The 26,455-nt window shown below is 43.1% G+C and overlaps 1 protein-coding gene across 1 annotated transcript in view; it reads right to left on the reverse strand.

Annotated features, from left to right (window-relative positions):
- The window catches only part of cdkal1 (CDK5 regulatory subunit associated protein 1-like 1), a 366,940-nt gene that overhangs the window by 166,851 nt on the left and 173,634 nt on the right, over window positions 1–26,455 (reverse strand). Inside the window, exon 9 of the mRNA XM_079503511.1 lies at window positions 17,774–17,940. Coding sequence (XP_079359637.1) covers window positions 17,774–17,940 — 167 coding nt within the window. The remainder of the gene's footprint in view (window positions 1–17,773; window positions 17,941–26,455) is intronic.

Below are 26,455 nucleotides of genomic sequence, written 5' to 3' on the forward strand. Positions count from 1 at the left end.
AGAGTTGGCACAGGAGAGGTGACAAAGATGTGAGATTTAATTTCATCTCCATCTGGAAATGAAATCTATCTCCCTCAGAAAAGAGAAGGGGGGGAGAGAGAGAGAGAGAGAGAGAGAGAGAGAGAGAGAGAGAGAGAGAGAGAGAGAGAGAGAGAGAGAGAGAGAGAGAGAGAGAGAGAGAGAGAGAGAGAGAAGAGAAAGAGAGAGAGACAGAAACATAAAACGTGGGCCGAACATTTTGTGCCATCGATTTTCAACCTTTTGGCCAAAATGCTACGGAGAAGCACTTAATGCTCTGTGAACAATTACCTCTTAAACGAATCCAACAAGTGATGCGCATGAAACATAAAATCAAGCACGCACTAAATGTTCTGGAGCAGAATTCAAATTATTTGTCAGAAATGAATGCCTTCTCATTTACTGGAAACTAGATTTTTCTTTGTGCAACGTGGAGGGCATTTATCACTCTGGGCTATTTGAAAGCTGCATAATCGGTGACCATGCTAGTTTAACATGTACAGTAGATGCTTAAGCACACTTCATAACCATGATGTGAAACACCACAAGGACCACTGGAAAAGCATGATGTATTTCACTACCTTCCACTACCACCAATACTAGGAAACTCTGACCACATTAACTCTACAACATTGGGTCAAAAAGTAATTTAATACAATATGATACAATATTGTATGTTGCTGAAAATTCCATTTGCAGGGCAAAAAAAAAAGAAAGGAAATGTGGCTTATGCTTTGTGATGTACTATAAAGCGTATTGTACGAGTAAACTTTAACAATGAAAGCATTCATGATTAGCATGAATGTTGAACCTGCAGAGCTAAATGATGTTCAGAGTAGGCAGAGCCACACCTGAGGTCAGTTTACACTGAACAAAACCTAGACTGACATCCAACCAACATTAATATGATGTTCAGAGTAGGCAGAGCCACACCTGAGGTCAGTTTACACTGAACATGAATGTTGAACCTGCAGAGCTAAATGATGTTCAGAGTAGGCAGAGCCACACCTGAGGTCAGTTTACACTGAACAAAACCTAGACTGACATCCAACCAACATTATTATTTGCAGCAGAAATACAGAGACAGTAGTCAGTGTCTTTGAGTGGTGCAACCACTCCATTACGGAGCTGTGTGTGTCCCTGGATCCCTGGCTGGGTCTGTCCCTGGATCCCTGGCTGGGTCTGTCCCTGGATCCCTGGGTCCGTCCCTGGATCCCTGGCTGGGTCTGTCCGAGCACCAAAATAGTGTTTGGTTGGTTTTCACAACCAAGTGTCACTGTTGTGCAGCCTAACACACACACTGTATATATGATGATTTCGGGTGTGACAGTACAGTACAGTGACAGTACAGTACAGGGACCCCCTGGGGACCCCCACACGGTAACTCTGTCATTTCTCAACCGTTTCGGACGTGGGGCGGCTCGCCGGACCCCCTGGGCGCGTTCCTGGGGGTCTGGATGTCCCACACGGAGTTACACCACTCACTTCACACTGGGGTGATTTGTATGGGGGGAATGGATTACTTTTACCAACTCTACCCTCACCTGATATCATAATACTCTGATCAACTTCACATCACCATTATTAACTCCACAAATACACTGAAGTACCTCATTTGTAGACATGGAATGTACATGAGCATGAATGAGTGTTTGTGATTGTGCGTGTGTGCGTGTGTGTGTGTGTGTGTGTGTGTGTGTGTGCAGGTGTGTGTGCGTGCGTGCGTGCGTGCATGTTTAAAAAAAAAAATTATCAAGTAGAAGACCGGCAAGGTTTGTTTTATTCGTATGGAGCAGAAATGTGTAGACCACAGATGTCATGTCTTTCTGATGGCAATAATCAGCGTCCTATCATTAACATACTAATCACCACTAAAGAGAGAGAGAGAGAGGGAGAAAGAGTGAAAGAAATAATGATTTAATGATTTCCTGCAAGAATATGCTGATTGCAGTCCGTCTTCTCAATTAAAATCCATTGTAGAGTTCTCCGTATTTCATTCACATATGCATGCTTGCACAAGCGCGTGCGCGCACACACACACACGCACACACGCACACACACACACACAAACACACACAGTCTCAGTTGCAGCACACCACATGGGGTTGACCAGTGGAAGCTCCAAATTAGAAAGAATTAATTTGGTTGGAGAATGGAGCCTGATTGGTAACGGATATAAATCAGTCTGCTGCGAGAGAGAGAGAGTGAGAGAGCGAGAGAGAGAGAGAGAGAGAGAGAGTGAGAGAGAGAAAGAGAGAGAGAGAGAGAGAGAGAGAGTGAGAGAGAGAGAGAGAGAGAGTATGTGCGCTCCTATATGAAAAAGGGGGTAGTGGTTAAAGAGTTCAATTAGATGAGGTAGGCGACAGTCTGCAAGTAAATTGAGAATTATTGTGGTTTTGTGGTTTCAGATTTATACAATGTAAAAGAAAGAATTTCCATTTTGGATGCCACAGCATCACTAGAAAGATGAGAAATAATGCAACTAAAAGGAAATAAAATAAAAAATTAAAATAATAACTAAATAACCTATTAGCTAGTTCAAATTAAATTATCAACTGATCGTTATTAACACATTTAACGTGACAATTAATACATACTATGCTTAGCGCCATTGTTGTAGATCAGGGGTATTCAACTGGTGGACCGCGGGCCAAATGCGGCCTGAGGGCGCCCCCTTGTGGCCCCTGGAACAATTGAATAAAGGGCTAATGAAAGTTACAGGTATGGTGTGTGGGATATGAAGTGTAAGATTATCATGACAGTAATCCTAAATTATTTCTCTGCGAGGTACCAATATATTCGTACCCCCCCCAGCTATGGGACGTTATCAGCCAGGTACGAACATGTTCCTACCCCCTCGTATACTCCGTGTATATAGTGGTTGAGCCCCACAGCAGCTGTTAACATTGATTCGGTTGCTATGCAACGCCTCCGTCACCACCAGCTATGGGACGTTACAACTCTCCGTTTACCTCAGTTCAAAGCAGGATTTTCAAACCTCCATAAGTCGGGATCTAAGAGAGCTGTCCTTGGTGGCAGCCGTGGCACAGCTTAACTACAATTATAACAGCTAGCAGCAAAAAAAGAGTTAATCATATTCAAGGGCTTTTGGAGAGACAGACACCAGTCACTTTAGACTAGAGCACTGTGTCCAGCTGATGATCGTTGACGCTCGTTAATGTGAAGGCAATTATGTTTATGCACTGTCAAATAGGTCTACATCTATTCTAAGGTAGCATATACCTACTGTATGTACATTTTGAGAACCCACAAATGTTCCGTGCGAAGCGCGCACGCTGTGTGCCCCCCCCCCCCCCCCCCACACACACACACACAAAATCATTGAATGAATTATATTATTATATAAATAAATGATATAAAAAATAAATGTTAACAGCTAAATATATATTTTTAGGAGTCATGATATAATACAACTTATGCATCTACCACGCCTGTATATACGTACGTGCTGGTAATAATTGCATGCAGTGCAATCACATAATAGCAATAGCGTATGCATATGGAATCTTCCTGCAGTATCACAGTCAGCTATGGAAATGCCATGCCCTATTCTCATTAGGCATTACCTACAGTACCAATGGGGTTTGATTGATAGCAATGAACATGCAGGTTCTAGACAAACCAGCCTTTTTAGTATGCACCCAAGTACACTGTATAGCACAGCTGTGGTAACATGGTGCCCCAATCTCATTATATTCACTGACAATGATAACTCCCCAATGGACGCCACCTAGCCCTCAGATAGTGTGTGTGTGGGAGGGGTGAATGGGGTCTTAACAGATGGCATGTTACACTGAGTGGCAGGGCACTGGTGATGGGCACCAGGGATTCATCTATAGGAGAGGACACCCTTTCATGCCCCCACACACACACACACACACACACACACACACACACACACACACACACACACACACACACACACACACACACACACACACACACACACACACACACACACACACACACACACACACACACACACACACACACACACACACACACACACACACACACACACACACACACACGCACGCGCGCACGTGTGCAGCCACGCACGCACACTCAAGTCATTTATCATGTGTGTGTGACAGAGTGTATCCCAACCTCTAATGACTTTACACCATTAGGAGTCCCCCATTAACAATCACAGGGGAATAAAGGGCTTTTTTCAAACATTTGACTGCTGTCATCTGCAGCCATTGGGTGTTCAGTGATGCTCTGAGTTGAACCAGGCCATCACATCACATTCCCATTGAAAGGCCACGCTAATAGAAATACCACAGTCAAACTCCAAGAAGAATGCAGAGCAGTGGTTTACAAATATTTTAAATTCAAGGAACCTCATGACTCGGAGAGTGTACAAATAGTTGTATACTCTCGGATTTAAAGACCATTTGGAACCCCCTCAAGGACCTTTGAGGTTGCCGGGGCAGCACTTTGAGAATCACTGACGTAGAGGAATGGGGAGCGAAGGACACAGGTCCATTCATACTGAAACAAGTCCTCACTAATAGAAATACTATTGTCACAGTCTGAGAAGGATGTGGTTAACAGTTCTAGTGCCGCTAATTGTTTGATCCAGTGTTCCGCCGCTGCATAATACGCTATTCCCGCTATTTGTTTAATGCGTTTAATTCTCTGTTTTAAAATAATTAAAAAGAAACAGCGCATTTATCCGGGACCTGATGACGAGGCCGTCGCGTTATGATGACGAAACCGGAAATCAAGTCATCATCTGGGCTGCTAGGGCTTCTGGGAAATTGAGCCCAATGCAAGTGGACGGGGGGTTTGTTTGGACTACAACTTGCTCTGCACTGTGGTTTCGTTTCGCATTGTCATGGCCGCTGGTGCGTCGGATCATAACAAGACGACGGACCATTTTTTACCGGATTTTCGTGGTTGAAAGCTGCAAATACTTCAGCGTATGCTCCAAAGGTAATAAAACAATGTCGACAGCGTTGGATATTTGATTAAAATGCGGGGAACGCGGGGTATGGCGTCAAAGTGTTAAGGGGGGCGCATACGCATTCCTGTCACTCTTCTACTGTACTATCCAGTAAAGGCAGAAAAGCCATAAAAAATATATTCAAATAGACAAAAAAGTCTGAGAAGTATATAGAGCGATGTACTGTAGAGAACACACACCCATTCATTAACTCATTCGGCGCCACAGCGCCATCTGCTGGTTGGCTCAGAGTGCCACACATATAACTCTATGGGCGATACTCTTAAATTGAAAGCCGATTTGGCCGAAAACTCAGTCAGGAAGTAAAAATTCGCTATTTAACTCGCGAATGTCATCCACCCAAAACATACTTTTTGCAAGCTAGGATCATATTGTTTAGAGAAAAGAGCCGAAAAACAAGTTTGTTTTTGGTCTAAAAAGTAGAATCTGAGATATTAGTGTTCTAAAATCTGCGTCCCCATAGACAGCAGAAGACCAGCGATTTTCCATTTCCGGTTTTACAGTATAAATCAGGCTTTGACTGAACTCTCCCGATTTTACTGTGTAAGAGAATGCAATTGTTTACATACTGATAAAAATATAGGAATACGCATTTTCATACACAAATCTGTCATGATGATGTTGTTATAACACTGTGTCTCTCTTCATTCCTCTTTCCAAACACACACTCTCTCTCTCTCTCTCTCTCCTCGTGAACACTTGTGTAGGCGCATAAACCTTTCATCTGGTGATCATCAGCCCTGATACACACCAGGAGAGATCTATCCCAACTGGCTTAGTGCCATACATCTGATATCAGGCCACATTCATCAAAAAGGGCTACAGAGTGCAGATATAGGAGAGAGAGAGAGAGAGAGAGAGAGAGAGAGAGAGAGAGAGAGAGAGAGAGAGAGAGAGAGAGAGAGAGAGAGAGAGAGAGAGAGAGAGAGAGGACACAAAAAAGCAGGAACAGGGGAGCTATAGTACAAAAAAGTGAGAGAGAGAAATACTGTACATTCAAAAGTCACACCTGTCAACTGAATGATTTGGGGATTGTGAATGTTGCACCCTTCGTTCCCTCCCTCCATACCTCCTTCCCCCAGCTTTGTGTTTCCAAAAGAGGAAACATATGTTCACCGTGTGGGTTTAGTCGCATTTCAAATGCAGGTGAAAACATTGTGATCTGATGAGTTTTTCTCTGCCTGCCTCTCTTTCTGTTATTTCCAAAAATGAATAAAACCACATGTTGGCTGAGTGTGTTGCGTTGCAGGTGGAACATTCTGTGATGCATTTCTATCTGCCTGAGTCTCCCAGTGGAGTCTATGGAATTTGTTTCAGGGATGACTGCTGCTTTCTTTGGCTCACATCTCCCTGTGTGTGCGTGTGCGTGTGCGTGTGCGTGCGTGCGCGAGTTGTGTAGGATGTGTGTGCGAGTGTGTGTATGTGAGTGTGTGTTCACTGTGTTGGTTTCAGTGCTAGTACAAACACAGGAACTGTGTGACATTAGGGGGATTTCTGGACATGAGACGAACAGGAATCGTATGAATCAACAGGTAGATATTTTCAATGATCACAAAATGAATTCCTTAGTAGACTAATAAATAGATGGGTGAAGAAAAGACAGTTTGAGTTATATTTGTGTGGGCGTATGTGTGTGCGTATGTGTGTGCATAGGTGTGTGTGCGTGCGTGCACACTGTGAAAGCTAGTTAAAAGTTCAATTTATTTTAAATTGAATGCTACCATTAACTGTTCTGGATATGCATCTGAGTTATGGACCAAAGAGATATCATCCCAATCTGTGTCTGTCTGTCTTATCTGCCTGTCTGCACCAGTTAAATACTATTACCAGTGAAGCTGTTCTGATAACAGATGATGAAACGCAGAGAGTCAGATTGAAATGCCTCCGTTCCAGAGTGGTGTCCTGACATGACCTGGTACACAGCCACCCTCGTGACGGTTCAAGTGTCAGTAATGGTTACGAGCAGCATTAGGAAAACAATGACGACATGGGAGGCTAACCTGGCATGAGGTGCATTTTGAAACTCACTTGTGGATCTAGTTTAAGCGTATTCAGGGGGAAGGTTAAACAAACGAAAGGAAAGGAAGAAGCTTGTTGTTTTCAAGAAATTATATACTGTATATACTTTAGGACCTAAAATATGGGTGCATGGCTGGTAGATGTATCCTTTAGCTTACAGTAATTGCCTTGATGACATCCTAATTATTATTATTTTTTAAATGGAGGATGAGCTGACTTCCACTATTGTCTTCTCAAACATTTACTCTAATTGGTTATGAGGAATAAAAGCATGGATGCATTATGATTTTAATTATTACTCTATTTTTAAGTGACTCACAAACTCTGTTCACCACAAGACGTTTGAACAAACAATTGCAGGTTATACAAAATGTCAGAACATCAGAGCTGCAGAAGCTGAGTTAATTACAACTTAATTGAGTTTGTTGCCTGTGGAATCAGATCACAAGCTTTAAAACACCCCTCAGTCTTTCTAAAGCACACAAACACGCAAATACACATGAGAACTTTACCCTCGGAAATAGGCTTATGTTGTACTAGAAAGACGTTATGATATAAAACCTGTGTGTGTGTGTTTGTGCGTGCGTGTGTGCACTCGTGAGAGAGAGAGAGAGAGAGAGAAAGAAGGATGAACATGGAATCCATCTAAATCTTGTGTTAAATAAATAACACAAGATATTTTTCCATCATCAGATAATGGCGCTACTCAAACTGTATGTAAAACCTGTTATTTCACCTGCATGCACAGCACTCAGTGAACATGGTGTTCTCTCAGCATAGCTGCGGAGAAGCAGGGTGCAAAATAGTTAATAGACATGAATGTGCATGTGCACCTGCACACACACACACACACCAGCCAGCTTCCCCAGAGTGCCAACACACAGAGAGGGTTCTAGTCTGGTTAAAGAGTGGGTTCTCAAGAGAATGGAGGAGTGCATATTCTGTACACACACACACACTGTGTTATAAATAGGATTCACCGGGGGGAAATGTTTTCCCAGACAGCATGGCTATACCCCTTTTCCCATGGTGATGACGGGTTCCAGAGTTGCGCGCGCACACGCACACGCACACACGCACACACACACACACACACACACACACACACACAGGTAGACAGACAAACTGAGGTCCCAGTGGTATTATATATTTCAAACACTTCAGGGTGAGCATGATTTACCCTGTGGGACACACCAGGCCAACATCATACTGCACTGAGAGAGAGAGAGAGGGAGAGAGACAGAGAGAGACAGAGAGAGACAGAGAGAGACAGACAGACAGACAGACAGACAGACAGACAGACAGACAGACAGACAGACAGACAGACAGACAGACAGACAGACAGACAGACAGACAGACAGACAGACAGACAGACAGACAGACAGACAGTTTTATTTAAATATTATATAAATGACCGGGACTTTTATTTACAAATGAAATTAAACGGAAGCATTAAAAGTACACACAAAAAAGGAGGATTTCATGTTTTTGCATCTAAAGAACAAGGTGTACTCAACTCACTATATCAAAGTCTCTCAAAGCATCTTCTTTCATTCCATTTTCTTGCTCGGCATAGTGACAAAAAAGAAGGAAAAAAACCAACGCTCCCACACAGCACATCAAAAGCACAACTCAAGATTGTGACCGTGAAAATATCCCTCTTAAACAGGCAGGAAACTCACTCACAATTCACCGTTATAATTTAAAAGTCATTTATTCACTGCAGTAATTCAGAAGTCATAATTCAGCCGCACATCGAAATAGTTTCGCTGGGTGCATTCATTTAATGTGGAGTCCCCTCACACAATGCTACATTAGGCTTCTAATGGGAAGAGGCTCCCCGAGGCTTCATTTATGAAAATGGTCTGAGAGAGCGTGCGCATTTCTGTGCGTGCATTTTTGTGTGAGTTTTTAGTGTGCGCAAGGTGAATTGCCCTTGTGTGCAAGCCTAAATATGAAGATTGCAAAAAGAGGAGAGAGAGAGAGAGAGAGAGAGAGAGAGAGAGAGAGAGTGGGGGGAGAAAGGGATTCGGTAGACAGAGAAAGTGAGTGAGATCATGAGAAAGATGAAGAGGAACAGAGAACGAGAGAGGGAATGGCAGAGAGTGAGGGAGAGACGGACAAAGAGAGAGAGCGCCCCACACACACACACACACACACACACACACACACACACACACACACACACACACACACACACACACACACACACACACACACACACACACACACACACACACACACACACACACACACACACACAGTGTGTGTTTTGTGCATGCGTGCGTCCTGGATATGAATATGAGCTGTGTGTTGTGAGGATGAAGGGTACTGGTTAGTTTGTCAGACTCCCTGCTGTCCCTGGAGGTCCAGTGAACTGTGAACAGTCTCCCACTGTCTGTAGGATGGAAACGCTTCAGAAGAGGAGGGGGAGAGATATGAGGAGGAGAAGAAGAGAGAAGAAGGGATGGATGGATAGAGGTGCAGGGGCTTGAAGAGTGAGATTAAAACAATATGGTTCCACTGTGAACAATAAACAAACCACTATAACAAAATGCAAGTGGGCAGATCAAAGTGAACGAGTAACAAATAAATGTGTTACAACAGGCATGAAAGCTTAACTTATTAACACTTTCTCCGCCGGTCCTGCGAGGTTGCGACTTTTTTTTTAAATTGAGCTTGTAAAACATGGATGTTCTGTATGATCACCTCAATCTGAGCATCAATTCCAATAGAAATGCCACTTTAGATTGTGGCTAAGGATAGACTTGATGAAGGTAAATGATCGAAGACACCACCAACGCGGAAGGAAAGCGTTGCTGGGGCGAAGATGACGCGAAGAGCCATCATTATTAAACATTATAAACCCTTATCTCGTCCAATCTCGCCCTAGGCAATCTACAAGCATATTTATATCTCGTCCAATCTTGCCCTTATCAGGGAATGAGTTAAGGGAACATTTCTGCATTCGGGGCATCAAATCTTCACCACTTAATACTTTGTAAAAACCTGATCTAAAGGTTTGCAATGTGAGCAACAACACATAATACCTGCACTGTGCATTACAACAACCACCACCATGGTTGCCACCAAACCCTTGCCATTGGGAGGGGGACGACAAAAGAGGCCAAATTATGGATCCAACCTTTCCGGTCTGCTTTGTCACAACGTCGCACCAGTAAACAACAGCTACTGTAGCAGTGGAGAAAGCATGCATAGCAGTTGCTACATGTGCTGACATGGTGAAGCATATTACGTGGTGGATGTTAAATGGACATCTGCTGTTCCGTTCATCTGGAGGAGACCGATGGGAGGAGGAGGCTGTTTTCACACCCCAGGTCCCACTGGTCTGAGTGCATGCATTCAATACACACATGGAAAACGCATAATCATAAAGACCCATATTGATGCTTTTGGCAGTTGCTTAACACATTTGATGGGTGAATGAAAAGAGACTGATAAAGGGTGAGTGCAGGGGAGAGAGAGCGCGAGAGAGAGAGAGAGAGAGGGGGGGGTGGGGGGGGGGGGAGGCTGTGAGAAAGAGGTAACTGAGTTGCAAGTTCTGATATCAAGTCCTTCAATATCTTAAATCAAGTCATACACTACAGTCCATAGCTAAACGCTAAGAATAAGAAGAATAACTGCATAATCAATCTTCTCTTTCATTATATCAACCACTCTTTACCTCATCATTCCCTCAATGACCTCAAATTCCACCCCAAAAATTCTTACATTAATACAAAGGAAACGGTAATAGAAAAAACACCATTTGTATTTTTCAACAGATGCATATTTGGTAAGGTAAATTTAGTGCTTCCGTTTTGCTTCTGAAAAGTATTTTTATCCACGATTTCCCCAAAAATAGTCTTCCATAATTTGGCACACTTTGGAATCGAGGTTTTTTTTGCAAGGCTCAACCCTCCCTCGTTGAAGAAGTTCCCCATTGATATTGCAGGACATATTTGCCTGTATAAATCACTGTTATCACTTCTATTTGACCATATTTGTCTACCTATAGGACGACATCAAGGTCAAAAACAGAAGTCACATGATCCAAGGTTTAAGTCTATTAACACATGCATGATACGTGTTGCCAGAGAGCAAACTCATTTAAATATAACTTCAATAAAGACTAATGTATATTTGAGCTGTTACATTCAAACACACTACAGTCACTGTGTTTTCTGTGTGCACTGCAGTCACAGTGCTAACAAACATCAACTCGTGTTTTGCTCTGGCTTTTGTTTGTTTTTCAGTCTTCAACTTTTGGGGCAAATCACATTTCGTACTCCTCAAAACCCTGTATGACATCATAACTACAGTAAACATCTCTGAATGGCTCTTTTAGCGTGGAGTTTCATCTGGAAAAGCGGCCAGCTCAAAAACAAAAGTGAGGGAAGTGAGCGAAGAAAAATGTCAGCAAGAGAGGAAGAATAGAAAAGTAAGCAGCAACTGTTAAAGACATTTTTTCCCCTAACCTCTTCAAATGGGACCATTAAAGGCACAATGCAATCAACTAAAATGTCAAAGACAAGTGGCCCATGAGAGGTGATTGGGCCTATAACTGCTCCAATCAGCAAATGGAGCTATGAAACTGTCTGGATCCATCAAAGAAGGGGGAAAAACAGGTGTACAACAGTATGTTATGTGTGTGTGTGTGTGTGTGTGTGTGTGTGTGTGTGTGTGTGTGTGTGTGTGTGTGTGTGTGTGCGTGCGTGCGTGCGTGCGTGCGTGTAGGTTTGTACATGTGAGAAAGAGGAGAGCTTCAGAAAGTGTGAAGAAAGACAAATAATGTGCATGTGTGAGGTAAAGACAGATTTGTGTATGTGGGTGCGCGTGTGTGTGTGTGTGTGTGTGTGTGTGTGTGTGTGTGTGTGTGTGTGTGTGTGTGTGTCTGTCAAGTGTGATCTTTACGGCAAAAGCTGAAATAAATAAAATACTTGTCCTTTTCAGCTCCAATCACAGCCTTTCACTTTGACGTTGTAAGAACGGTTGATGCTCTGAAGGGAAGCCATCAGGAAGGCACTTGGCCTTTAGAAACTATGACGCTACCACTGTGGCCTTCGTCCATATCATAATATGGCTGCTGTTTGCAACATCTGCAGCAGTGCCACCGTTATTCGAGAAGAATGGAAGAAAGCATAAGGCGGGGAAAAAAGTGAAGAAAGAGGTACTGTAGGGTGCGAAGGAGAAGAGGAGGATGGTGGGGGAAACAAAATGAAGGGAACATTCAAATATGGATGCAGTTAATAGACGTTGAGGGGCTGGTGGTGGTGGTGGAGGGTGGTTTAAGGAGGACAGAGAAAGAGAAGGAGACAATGGTAACTTAAAGAAGACCCCCTCCAACCTCCACTCTTATGTAGGTTAATTGACTAAGGAATTAAAAGGAGAATATATGAATCAATTGTTAAAACACATGGGTTTGAACAATACAGTAAGAGGGGACAGTGGCATATGGATGAAAGCTTTCAACGCAGGCACGCTGCGCCACACACACACACACACACACACACACACACACACACACACACACACACACACACACACACACACACACACACACACACACACACACACACACACACACACACACACACACACACACACACACACACACACACACACACACACACACACACACACACACACACACACACACACACACACACAGGATAGAAAGAGGGATAGCAAAGCCAGTGTGACGTCCTAGTATATTTCTAATTATCAGTTAATTGTTATTCCCTATCATTAGGACGGGTGGTATTTTAATTGTAACGTAGCCGAGCAGAAAGCCAACCTATACGTGTGGGGGGACAATTAGCCACCTCCATTAACCCCTGGTTAATTACAACCTCCATCGCTGCTTCCCATAGCACAGGTTTTTTTTTTCTTAACTCTCTTTTACCCCCTCTATTCTTTCCCCAGGCCTTTATCCCCATTTCATTTCATAGTTTTGTCCTCCTTTCATCTATATACCCCCCCCCCCCACCCCCTTCTATCTCTCTCTCTCTCTGTCATGTCTTCATTTAAATGTGTTGTTGCTCTTTACTTGTGCTGTGCCCTCCTTTCCTGAGTGTTCTATCCCTGAGGTTATCCATGCAAGAGTTTCTTGCTGCCGTTTTATCTCCATTGTCGTTCCCTGGGAGATGCCACCAGAAAGATGAAAAAACAATTAAGACAGTCAACTCCCATTAGAGAGAAGTGGGAGGAAGGAGGCACAAAAGCCCTGAAACCCAAAAAACATTTACAAATGATCCTTAAAGGGTCAATTTGTACAGATGAGAGTTAAAGTTAAATATATATATATATATGATCTGTTTTTACCTTCCTCCCCTCTTCTTCCTACTCTCAAAGGCTTAACCACTTGAACCATAGCATCCCTATTCCAGGCATATGGCAATAGACAAACATTCTGTTAAAATAACCAATTAAATTAAATACACAAGCTCACAATGCGGGGCAATGGCTGATTTAGGGCACTGTCACACATACTGTATGTGTCAGAATTCTCAGTGTAGACATGTCTTTCACTTCTATTGTATGGGAATGAAGGTGTTTGGTTGCAGCGAGTTGATCGCATTAAGCGTCTTAGGAAAGAAGCGCGTCATTGTCCCCACTTGGTAGACATTTTGATTGCGGTTTTCTCTCAGTGAGCCAAACTCTCAAACATACCGGTAAGTCAAACGGACTACACACCAGAAACCCGGCACTGCCCACAATATGGTATATAGGGGTGCATACTTAGTTTAGACTAGTCATTGGTTAGACATAAGGTTGGTGAGGGGTGCGTTAAGACGACCGGACTAAGGTTGGTGAGGGATGCGTTAAAACGACCGGATTAAGGTTGGTGAGGGGTGCGTTAAGGGTTGGGAGAGGGTTAAGGTTAGGTTTAAATGTGCTGGCCCGTGGGAGGTTAGGGTTAGGGATAGGTTGTAGGACTAATGACTGGTCAGATATGTGTGACTACCGGTATACCTTTATCCTGTGTGCATTGGGATGCACGGCAGGTATGTCATCACTTGCAGCTCAGAGTCTAATTAGTTTATCCTAGGCCAGGTGTGACTCCTTAAATGAGACAACCCTGTGATTAGTGTAACAGAGTCAGCTAGTTTGCTGTGATTGGCCTACTTTTGTTGGGACACTCACTCATACTGTACATACATACTGAACATACACCAGTAAGACGCCCTGAGGGCGAGAAGCGACCACGCCCTTCATCTGCCTGGGTGACGGCAGACTGCTGGGCGAGCGCTGGTGCTTTGGCATGGGGGGTCAGATCAACATATGGAATGAATTCTGTACTGGCCATATATGGAGCGTGTCTTGAGTGTACAGGGTTTGATGAGGTCAGATCAACATATGGAATGTCAGAACAGGAAGGACGGGTGGGGAAGGATCAACATATGGAATGTTAGAACTGACGGGAAATGCACGTTTTCTCAATAAATACAGAAATTGTGGTGAAACATTGCTTGTGTGAAGAAATTGTATTGTTTTCGGTGAAGTAAACAAAAGGACATAACACACTCCACGAACACATTTGTTGTTCAGTTCAATCCAACATGTCAACCGCTGAGGTCTGGCTTTCAAATACTGAATAAAGCCCCAAAGAAGACCTCAGCGGTCAAAACATTGGTTTGCTCTGTATAAAACAGCATGAGGTCTCTTCTCTTGATTGTAATTAATGGTGAAGTAAACTTGGAAAGCTAAACATTGGACAGGGAGGGCATGCTGTTATGTCTTGTTTATCCTTTCTTTCACTCGAGGATGATAAGCTCTTTTCTTTTTCTCCATTTCCTTCAGTTTGTTCACATCTATTCTTTACACCTTCACTAATATCTCCCTGTTACAGATCCACAGACACACGGGTACAAATCACACAATCCCCCAGCTTGTGAGATAGCTTACTGCATAACTTAGAACAATGGTCCTAAAAGTGGGGCCCTTAAGGGATTTCCAGGGGGTCCCCAGCTAAATTAGTTAATACAGAATCATGATCAAGTTAATCACTTGAACTCTATATAATCAAGAATCATGGTAGTTTTATTTGTCGCTTGCATTTCTCTGCTTGTACTTGTATGAGTCAGTGACAAATACAATGTTCTTGAATCTTGATTCTTCTATATTGGCTACTTGAAAATAACCGATCTACAAGCTCACATGTCACGTCACAATATGGCCAAATCATTTGGGGGTCGTTGACATGACAATGTTGGAGAACTAGTGAATTAGAAAGCCCTCACAACTCAACATTGTACAGTTGGGTGCCACCGATATTGTCCCTTATCATTTGACCCATTTAGGCCTGACCTCAAAATTTTAAAAAATCCTTCTAAATCCTCCAGTTTTCTGAAATAAATATTTTCACGATTTTTCAAAAATAGCAGACCTACAAGCTCGTAGCGCGCCACTCGGTGGCGCGCTACGAGCTTGTAGATCTGCTATTTTTCAATAGCTAAATTATAACATAATGTTTAAAACACCAAAAGGGGTTCCCGCCCAAAATGGGTTAACTGTCCTTTTGCGCAGATCACGCAAACCTCAGCAAAAAGAAAAGGACAATATCGATGGCCTCCAACTGTATGTCTGTGAATAGTTGGGGAGGCCAACTACAGTATGAGATTTCTTTCAGGTTCAAATAATATAGTTTGGAAAGTAAATTACATTTTATCCCCTCCATAGTACACCTATTTCAGTGTCTATTCATGTTTTATCAAACTTTTACACCCCCCCCCCCCTTCTTCCTCATCTTCCTCTCCTGTATGCTGATGTATTTATTGTCTCTGCATGTGGTTAAAGCCTACTTGATTGCGTGACACTGACATGCCATGCACCAGAAATAGCCGATCTACAAGCTCACAACCCATCGCACTGCAACGCCTTCTGAACTTGTATATAAGCTATTTCCGGTGTGTGACACTGGCACGGAACCAAGTATGAATCACTGTTACTAATTACAACCACAATACATCTGTGGTGGAGTCCTGAGTCACTGCAATGTTGTCACTAAATGTATTGATTAGACTGTGGAAAACAGATTGACAGAGAGAGAGAGAGAGAGAGAGAGAGAGAGAGAGAGAGAGAGAGAGAGAGAGAGAGAGAGAGAGAGAGAGAGAGAGAGAGAGAGAGAGAGAGAGAGACACACACACACACACACACAGAGGACAAAGAGAGTGAAATTACACAAGAGTGTGTGTCAGACAGAGAAACGAACACACACACTCAGACAGATAGAGGCAGACAGACAGAGAAAGCGTAGGCTACTGTAACAATGTCCATTGTTCAATTAGGGAGAGAGATAACAGCTGATAATATGGTGTTACTAAAGAGGACACAATGGTCTTTAATTGACTCATTAGGTAGAACAGAGAATGAAGCGGGCTAATGAATGGGCTATGAGCCCTGTAAGGTAATAACAGCTAAACTGCTTGGTAAGCAAACTGGAAAGGCCATTTGGTCAATTCATTTTGTCTCAATAAATGCAGGGGCAGCAATTTTACCTGCTAACTAGCAGTAGTAGTATTGGAGGAGGGGTGGTGGAGCTAATGGAGAGGATAAAGAGATGATTGTACTACAGACTGAATAGTCTTGTGGTCAAAATCATTTAGGCAAATCTCCATATTAATTATGACATCTATAAAGAGAGACTTTGCACATATAATTTAGAACAGAAAAAATGCAAGGCGGTCATTCTTCTCTGACATTGCTAAAAACAAGAACAATCAACGTGTTTTGTTCGCAACCTGTCGACAGGCTAACAAACCCTCCTGTCTGTAGCCTCTGAATATTTATCCACCAGAGCCTACAATGAATTTGCCTCCTTCTTCACAGACAAAATTCAACACAATGTACAAGCAGTTAGCCCTTCCATATCGGGTACAGGCTGTGTGTCCACTTCCAACTAATTCAAGTACCAGAACACATTTTTATCTGATCAATGAACGAAAATATCCTCCTGTTGCATTGATATTCTGCCAGCAGGCCTTTTCAAAAATGTTTGGAATTGCATGGTCTCAGATCTTATTCAATGCTCTATACTAGGGCCTCTACAGTACATGCTCCCACTAGCTCAGATTAGTGGGAGACGTACAACAAACTTTACTCTTTATTCTCAGCGGGATCTAGAAAAACAGTTGATTCAGAAAGCGGCTGCTCGAGTCCTTACTGATTCCAAGACAGTGGAGCATAATCAGGCCAGTTTTTAAAAACATCCCTGGGAGTCAAACTTATTAAAATACTGGCTGGTCTATGGCCAAAATACATTTCTGATCTTGTGCAATATCATGAACCCTCCAGATCTCATCTGGGAAAGGTCTGCTTTCTGTCCCTAAAACAAAAAATAAATACATTTAGTTTTTATGCACCACATATCTGGAACAAACTTCCAGAAAACTGCAGGTCTGCTGCCACTTTCTTTTTTTAAAACACAACAAAAGACCCTTCAGTTTGCTGCTGCCTTTGATTATGTTTCCTTTGCTTGATGTTCTGTGTAAAGCACATCACATTGCCTGGTTGTTGAAAGTGCTATACAAATCAAATTGCCTTGCCCCTTCCAGGATTGTGATATCGGTCATTTCTATTGGTACACAGGATAAATAACCGTAAAGTGGAGGAGTCTCCAGAGAATGGCCATTCTGCAAAGTGTGTGTGTGTGTGTGTGTGTGTGTGTGTGTGTGTGTGTGTGTGTGTGTGTGTGTGTGTGTGTGTGTAATATAGTCTACATTTCTCGATGTGCAACGTGTCTACCTGGAGGTGTTCCAGTATATATGGAGGGTTGGTCATGCCCAGTCTCAGCATTGCTCCTTCGGGGATCACTTCCACCAGTCTCCACAGCAGGGTGGGCAGGTCTGTCCCTATGTCTCTACCATACGCCCCCGTGTCTTCACTGGTTAACCAGATCTCACATACTCCCTCTGTATGGAGAGAGAGGGGGGGAGAGAGGGGGAGAGAGAGAGAGAGAGAGTTGAAGTGATAGGGGCAAAGAAAAAAGGACAAGAAAAGGACAAAAGACAAAACATGGTTAGAATCTAACCATTTAAAATATGTTGTGTGTGAGATTCGCTGTCAGCATGTGTGGCTGGTGTTTTTGGGGAAAAGGACCGAAAGCATGATTAGTAGCTTTAATATTTCAACAGAGTAAAAAATATATACAGTACATTTCAATAGGGGAGTTGAATAGAGGTGGATTGTACAGTACAGTATACTCCAGGTACGGTAAGTCAAACGTTGAAAAACCTTTACTGTACACAGGGACAACTAATAATTAATGTATGGTTGCTGTTGGTCATAATTTATGAAATATGGAAGCACATATACAATAGAGGCCATTACATACAATTCACAACACCCTAGAGGTCATTCTTTACTTCATGACTCATAAATGAAACAGTAGAGTACTGTATAGCAAACTGCCCTTACAGCTTATCGACCTTAGATCAGCAGACTAAAGGTCCTTACACCCGGGGGGGGTGTGTGTGTGCGCGCACATAAGCCACTTCCGCGATCCGACTCACAGACAAAGAGCTAAGATCGTCCATACCCCCTCGTTCACTTTGCATTGGACTCAGTTTCACAGAAGCCCTTGCAAGCCGGCGGTTGGTTGATTTCTGGTTATGTCATCATAAAGCGTCGGCCTCGTCACCAGGTCCGCGATAAAGCCGCTATTTCTTTTAAGTTATTAAAAAATGGCGAATTAAACAAAACAAAACAAATAGCAGGTTTAGCGTATTACGCAGGGAGAGACAATAGAAAAAATGCGGGTTTAGCGGGTTATGTAGTCAATGTGTTAAAACATCAGAATTTTTCATGCTTCAAAATGTTAAATAAAAAGATGTGACTTGCATCCACAAGCATTCAGTTCAAATAGCATGATTTGTTTTCGAGCAACACTTCTTGAAACGGCCGTGCAAGTAAACGAATCCCGGGACTTCCAGTGTTGAAGGTCACACACTTCAACCTGATGTTAAATGAAGTCCATGCTCAGTCCCACAGACTAATGATCTAACCGTCATTCGGTTGGGAGACTAGAAATGGTTGACTGACTGCTTTAGCTAATATTAAATCACAGTGGAAGAAGGCGGCACACAGGCACGTGCACAGGGACAGACACACATACAAACACACATACAAAGTGACCATAAACACAGTGATCATTATCATTAGCTGTGCACAGACAGACCAACGGACGCTTGTGGTCATTCAGCGAGATGAGATTAAAGATCAGGACAATTACGAGATGCAGTGTTTAAAAAATGTGCTTGTGTTGTGTGTCTGTGCTGTGTTCATGAGCGTGCGTGTGTGTGTGTGTGTGTGTGTGTGTGTGTGTGCGCTCGCACGTGCGTGCATGCGTGGTGTGTGTGTTTAGGTGTAGCCTATATGTGTCAGTAGATTAAAGATGATGATGATACAGTAATTGTCGAGAGTTAGAATTTAAAAAGCTCATTATCATTAGTATTAAGCTATGTTAATGACTGCTGCAGCTGACCACATCTTACACCACCACATCCTTCTCATTATGCATCATCAACTCTAAAGGTTGGCGTGCACTGTGGAAGTATAGGCACCATGCACGTGCCTGCTCGTCTCCAAGTAAAATAAGCCTTTAGTCTGCGTATAATATTAGAAATGTTTACATGCATGGTTATTCCCTTTGTGAATATAATTTACTAGAATTTTTTTTTCTGATACATCCATGTTCTGCTGCATGTTTCTCACAATTCAATGTCATAGTTCACATTCCTGAACCATGCATTACCTACATTTTCTGTGATTTATTTTATTTTATATTTGGGTTTATCTTTTGTTTGCCTCTATCCATTATCTCCCGTCATGTGCTCACCTATGGTCATGAAGTGTGGGTCATGACTGAAAGAATAAGGTTGTGAATACAAGCGGCCGAAATGAGTTTTCTTCGACGGGTGGCTGGCATCTCCCTTAGAGATAGGGTGAGAAGTTCAGTCACACGAGAGAGACTGAGTAGAGTCGCTGCTTCTTCGCCTGGAAAGGAGCCAGCCTAGGTGGTTCGGGCATCTGGTTAGGATGCCTCTCGGGCGTCTCCCTAGGGAGGTCCTTGAGGCACTGGGGGGGGGGCAGACTCACTGGCCTTGGAACGTCTCGGCATCCGCCAGGAGGAAGTCACTAATGTTGCTCTAGAGAGGGAAGTCTGGAACATTCTGGTGGAGCTGTTGCCCCGCAACCCGACTACGGATAAGCGGTTGAAGATGGATGGATGTGCTACCTGAATCATTCAGTCAATCTCATCTATCCTGGTATCTGTTTGCTTGACCATTCTTTTTCTTAGGAGAGGGATAAGGTAAGCTTGTGCTGCACAAAGGATTGGTCATTGTTAGAGCAATTAGTAAATTACACAGTAAAATACACAATGTCCATTTATCTCGTAGTCGACGTAGTGTAAAAATCGGGACGTCATCTCCAGTACTTTGATTTTGGAATTGGCAGGATTGTTATCACCATTGGAAGCTGGTGCCACTTCCCCTTGAGCCACTGGTCTAGCCAGATAAGGGGACACAACACCTGTGTGGAATTATCACAAGAAGTGAACAGCCTGAGGGTACTGTATGTGGAGACAAAAAACTAATCCCATCATGATAGTCAGCTCTCCAAGTATGTGTGCCAAGGCCTGATGCGTGCATGCATGTGTCCCTGGGTGACTTTTTCCTACACCCACCACACCTTTCCCATCATACAGTATACTACGTCACACAGCCTTGTCACAGAACATTGACTCAGGGTTCAGCTGACAAACAGCTATCAGCTATCACTAGGGCCAGGGTGAGTGGGCTAACGTCATTTCCTCCAAAAACATAATTTCTGTCATTCCTGTACCATTGTTTTGCCAAGATAGAGTTAGCTGGTGCATTGTTTTACATGGCGGAGCAGCTCTTACTGAATCCCATGTTGCGAGATGTGTTGAAATGAGCCTGGCGGTGGTGGTAGTCTCTGCTTGCTGTGCTGTGGAAAAGTATCCGTTGTTTACAGAAAAGCCCAGACAAACTCAGTAACCTGCCCGAGTTAGTTGCCCTCCCCTCCCAGAATGCTGATAGTGTTATTGTTCGCCACAGAAACCGAGATGGAGGTTAGACCTTCAGGAAATGTTACCCTGACCTCAAACCCCCACTTCTCTCGCTACTCTACCTGCTCCAATACACAGAATCCAGCTGCTTCCTCTGATTACCATGCCTGTATAGTTGAGCGGTTGTGGAATGGGCTGAAGAATGCTTGCATGCGCGTGTGCCTGCGTGCGTGCGCGCGCGCGCGCGCGCGCGCGCGCGCGCTAGTATGGTCTTCATGTTCAGTTGTATTAGCAAGTGTGCCTTATTAAATAAATGTCAATTACTCAGGACATACAACAATGCCAAGATTTGAACCCATAACGTCACTGATCCATTTAGCCATCGCACCATCATCCGTATTGTTGTCAGCACACGTTGACAAATTCTTTCCAAGCTACAGTCATCCAGGTGGGAGCCAGAGGGGTCATGGTAATAACATTAACCATCCAATAATTATTCCAAGTGTTCCATTCGTGTGCCAGTGTTCGACATACCGGTAATTCATTATGTTGGTCCCAGGTTACAGCTTTGTCATTCAGCAAACACACATGCATGCAGTTTTCTACATCAGTTGTTTTCAAGCTATTTGTGGCCAAGACACACCAAAGGGCAAGTGAAAATCTCAAGGCACACCTGTATGCATAGCAAAAATAGATGATCTACAATCTCACAACTGTGAACTTGTTGATCTGCTTTTTGTGCAATTTTTTTAACGTTTTGAAGAAAATAAAAACATACTGTGCAACATCCATGTTGTCATTACAGTATTTGTCTTAGCCTTGTGTTATGTGGAATGGTTATCGTGAATGCAAAAACATTACACAGTATGACTTAAAAAAATGCCTATAATGACAAGCCCAAAATAGGGACACTAGGTTGAAAGTGTAATAATGGGGGGCACGGTGGCACAGCTGGTAGTGCTGTCGCCTCACAGCTAGAAGGTCCTGGGTTCGATTCCCACTAGGGACGCTGTGGGTGCTGGCGGCGTGTTCCCTCCTCCGCGTCATCAGTGCCCATACCCGAGGCGGGGTTGGCGAAAGGGCCTTTCTGTGTGGAGTTTGCATGTTCTCCCTGTGTCCCCTAGGGTAGGTACCCTCACAAAAAACATGCAGTAATCCTGGTCTCTAAACTGCCTCCCCCTGGCCAGCCGGGGCGCCTGATGGAGGGGAAAGGAACTGGTTGGAATAACGTGTTCCTTCCACGCGCTACGTCCAACCAGGGAAACTTTAATTGCTCCTGATGTGGTGGTTGGTGCCTGGCATGGTCTCCGCCACCATCGGTGTATGAATGTGTGTGTGAATGGGTGAATGTAATGCACAATCTATGTAAAGTGCCTTGGATAAAGGAGCTATATAAATGCACCATTTACCATCTCAATACACAACACACCAATAAAGCATTGGTTGTCGGGTGGAAATATTGTATGCATGTCCAAAGCCGTTACTTCTCATGAATTAGAAAAAAAAGAATCAGGTATTATATTCCAATTGTTCCAGTGGAGTGACTATTTAGTCACAGGTGCTTGTTAATTATTGTCATTGGTTACATTTTTATAAAACCCACAGACAGACTTGACAACTTTCAACTTGGTGTCCCTATTTTGGGATTGTAGATTGTATTGGCAATATGTGCGTGACACCGTCAAATGATGACATATAAAATATATTCATTCATTAATTTAAAAAACATATATAAAAAGATAAACTATGGAAATACAAGGTTTCTGCTCAACAGCGACGATATGGTATTCAGTATCATCATCACACACTTACTGGTGTCATTATGCCTGGTGTGTGTGTCCTGCATGAGGCCTGCTGACCGTGTTATTCTTGGACAGAAGCTGACGGTCAACCTCCCAGCTGTTTCCTCCATCCTTGTCTCTGTTTCTCTCTTCATACATTCCCTCATCTGTCCGAGCATTACTGAATACCAACACCCTGTAAGAACCGGCCCAAAACAAGGGAGGTGTCACCGTGTCACCCCCCACCACCACAGTCATCATCACCTAACCCCTCCTTATTTCCATGCCTGGCCCTTTTTCCATCTTCTCCTCTCCTCAATGTCTATACAGCTGTCTGTGTCTGAGCTGAGCCACGGTTAATGGCTGTTGGGGAAAATGACATGCTCTCCACCCATGTTTTTAACTGCTCTGACATCAAAACTACATCACATCAAAACCTGATATGGAAAGAGTGCGCAAACACACACGCACAGAGGTCAACGGTGTAACGTTGATGGAAGTCAATCACGTCTGATCAATGGAAACATCAATAATCCTGTCCTGTTTTGTGGCACACAGTAAGATATTCAGTACTACTGTACTTCATTTAACGGAACAGGAGAATAATAAAATTAATGGACCCAAATGGACATGTATGGCTAAAAATGAACCCTAAGAACTCTGACAATACTGAAGCAAAAAAAAGAAAGAAATCTATTTCTTAATGTGCCCTTGTCTGCAGGCATGACCTACCATTTTGTCCACTAGTATTCAAACCCAGTCAGAGCTGATCAAATGACTGTGAAAAGCAACTCTACAACTAACAGTGTTTTGGGTCCGTTTCGTTTATTTTTATTGCTTCACTGCAAACCGTGTCGTTCCAATGCTTTGATATAATGCAGTGCATTTTCAACAAAGACGTCGGCTAACAGAAGGATGCTGGACTTATAATGACATTAGCCTGAGGCACGCTGACAGAATATACCATTACACCGTGCATATGCAACACTGACTAGAGCCCCATGTCCCCCACTGCTCCTATGGAAAGAGCAGGATGAGAGGAGCGGAGGAGGTTGGAGGGAATGAGAGAGATGAGGGCTTTGAAGTGGTTCCTTTGAAGAAGTGAGACAGAACTAATTGATTTCAGGTGATTGGGACTTTAGTAACAGCCCATGTTGAAATGAAGGGAGGATATTGATGATGGGGATAAGGACGTTCTAAGTGTGTTTGCATCACTAGATTATTACAATAATAATTAGTGGGGTGTTCGTGCCTCAGGAGGTGTAGAGTGGCCATCTGAGAACCAGAAGGTCACTGGTTCGATCCGCAGCTCCTCATGGCTTTGTGCCGAAGTGTCCTTGAGCAAGACCCTGAACACCTACTGTAACCGAGTATCCTTTAGGCAGATAGCCATTTCTCCTAATAGGGTCTAATGCAGAGAACCAATTTCTCCACGGGGATCATTACAAGTTACCAATACTGGCTAAGACAAAAGAGTGACTCGACACTGGGTAAGTGTCAGGAACGTCCAGTGACTCCAAATCACCTTTTTCGTGTATCACTGATACAGGCAATGTTTTAGCGCTGTTTATAAGGGTGATACTCTTCATGCCAATGATATTCGTCTGCGTATAGAGAAAGAGAGACTTGCCCTGTCTCTCTTCTTGCTCTGTGACACTCTGATGGTTACAGAGAAACTCTCCTCCTGCTGCTTTCTCCTCTCCTCCAGCGTCTCATGTGGAAGCAAACACCCTACTATATGCCCTGGTTTACACGTACACACGCACACCTCCCCACTCAAACACAAACACACACAAATTTTACATAATCTCTGTCCCAGTGTCGTTTTCTCCAATCTGCATGATAAACAGTCTCATAACCAGGGGCAATAGTTGTTACTGTCTGTTTACAAATGCATTCATGCTAACTTTACTTCATTGCAGTGTGTGTGTGTGTGTGTGTGTGTGTGTGTGTGTGTGTGTGTGTGTGTGTGTGTGTGTGCACATGTTTTTGTGCACATACATTTGCATGCATGTACACGAATTGCTGTTTAAATGCATGAATGGTTGTCTAGACCTAGGCTATATTTTGGTGTGTGATTGCGTCTGTGCATTTGAATATTTAGCCTTATATGTCTGCAGGCATTGAACTATCCTGTACAGTTTCCATGCCCTTGTACAGTGTATGAATGTATGCAAGTGAATCCAGACCTGCTTCTTCTACTACACAAACAGGTTTAATGTTCCCACTTATCTGAATCTCATCGGCATGCCACACATTCTGATTGGTCGCCGTAGGCGATAATATTTAAAAGATTACAGATTATATGCATACAGAGATTATCCTATTATGCTGCATTACAGCCTTATTTTGCATGACACGAGTCAATGTGCTGCTAAGCATGTTATATACATGGAACTGGTACAGTACATGCTAGCGGCCTATAGAGACAGTATGCTTCTGTATGTGTGTACGTATGAGCAATCAAGATTTTTAAGATGATATTTGTCAGTCTTGCATATGCTCATATTCTGTTAGAGGCTTATAGACTGCAAGTGTATCCAGGGAAAGAGTCAAACTAAGAGAAAATATCACTCAGAATATCTGAGGTGAGAGGATATTCATTAGTACTCAATTCATCAGGAATACAATACAATGTATAACTTCACAGTGTGTCTATATTTGTACGGTCATATTGTACAGTATGCACTAGATTGTCAAATGTGTGGAAGATAGGATGTTAACCTGATGGCTGGGATAAGTAATCCCTGTCTACATATCCTCAGGCTTCTGTGACCTAAAAACACGCGTACACACACACACTCACACGCTAGCATGTACAGTACCAGGTCCATGCACTGTATATAACATGCTTAGCCATGTGTTGACTTGTGTCATGGAAAATAAGGTTTTAATGTGCTGAAACAGGATCATCTTTATGTGCATGTAATCTGTAATCTCTTAAACATTACGGCCCATGGCAACCAATCAGGATGCCCACATCACCCTGTGCATAGCAGCGGGAGCTCAAATCCATTTGCGGCTTATTTGCTGGGTAACTGGCTGACCTTATAGAGCTATTATAAAATACATTATCTCTGCTTCAAACAACAAGAGGAGGCATGAACACATGCTCTCACCGTGGGAACACTCACATAGGGGGTGGCAGCATCTCACCTTATGGCACAAGGAGAGTTATGTGTACAACCAAGCACTGTGCCTGCTGTGCGTGTGTGTGTGTGTGCGCGTGCGTGGTTGGGGGCAACAACAGAGATAAAGGATGGAAGTACAGGCAACCAACGCAAGTCAAGTGTTGAAAAGTAGGTTAACATAATATGACTGTCAATCTTGAACTGAACGAGGATTCATTTGGGGCTTAATAAAGGTCAGCTGAGCTCCGATTTGATCAACATGTTGTATTATGTACATACATAATGGTATCGATCGCACAAAAAGTATGTTGGATGGTAAAATATAGCTTCATATTAAAAGTAACCCAATACCATTCATTACCGAGTTCTACATTCGTTCTGCAGTATCTCAACTTAATGGTAACGTTGAACAAAGAGCCGGGTTGACTTCTTAGTGTTGGCCAAAAGATGTAAAGTGAAAAAGTATAGTAAAAAATAAAAAATA

This window comes from Electrona antarctica, assembly GCF_951216825.1.
Source record: "Electrona antarctica genome assembly, chromosome: 6".
Lineage (NCBI taxonomy): Eukaryota > Metazoa > Chordata > Actinopteri > Myctophiformes > Myctophidae > Electrona > Electrona antarctica.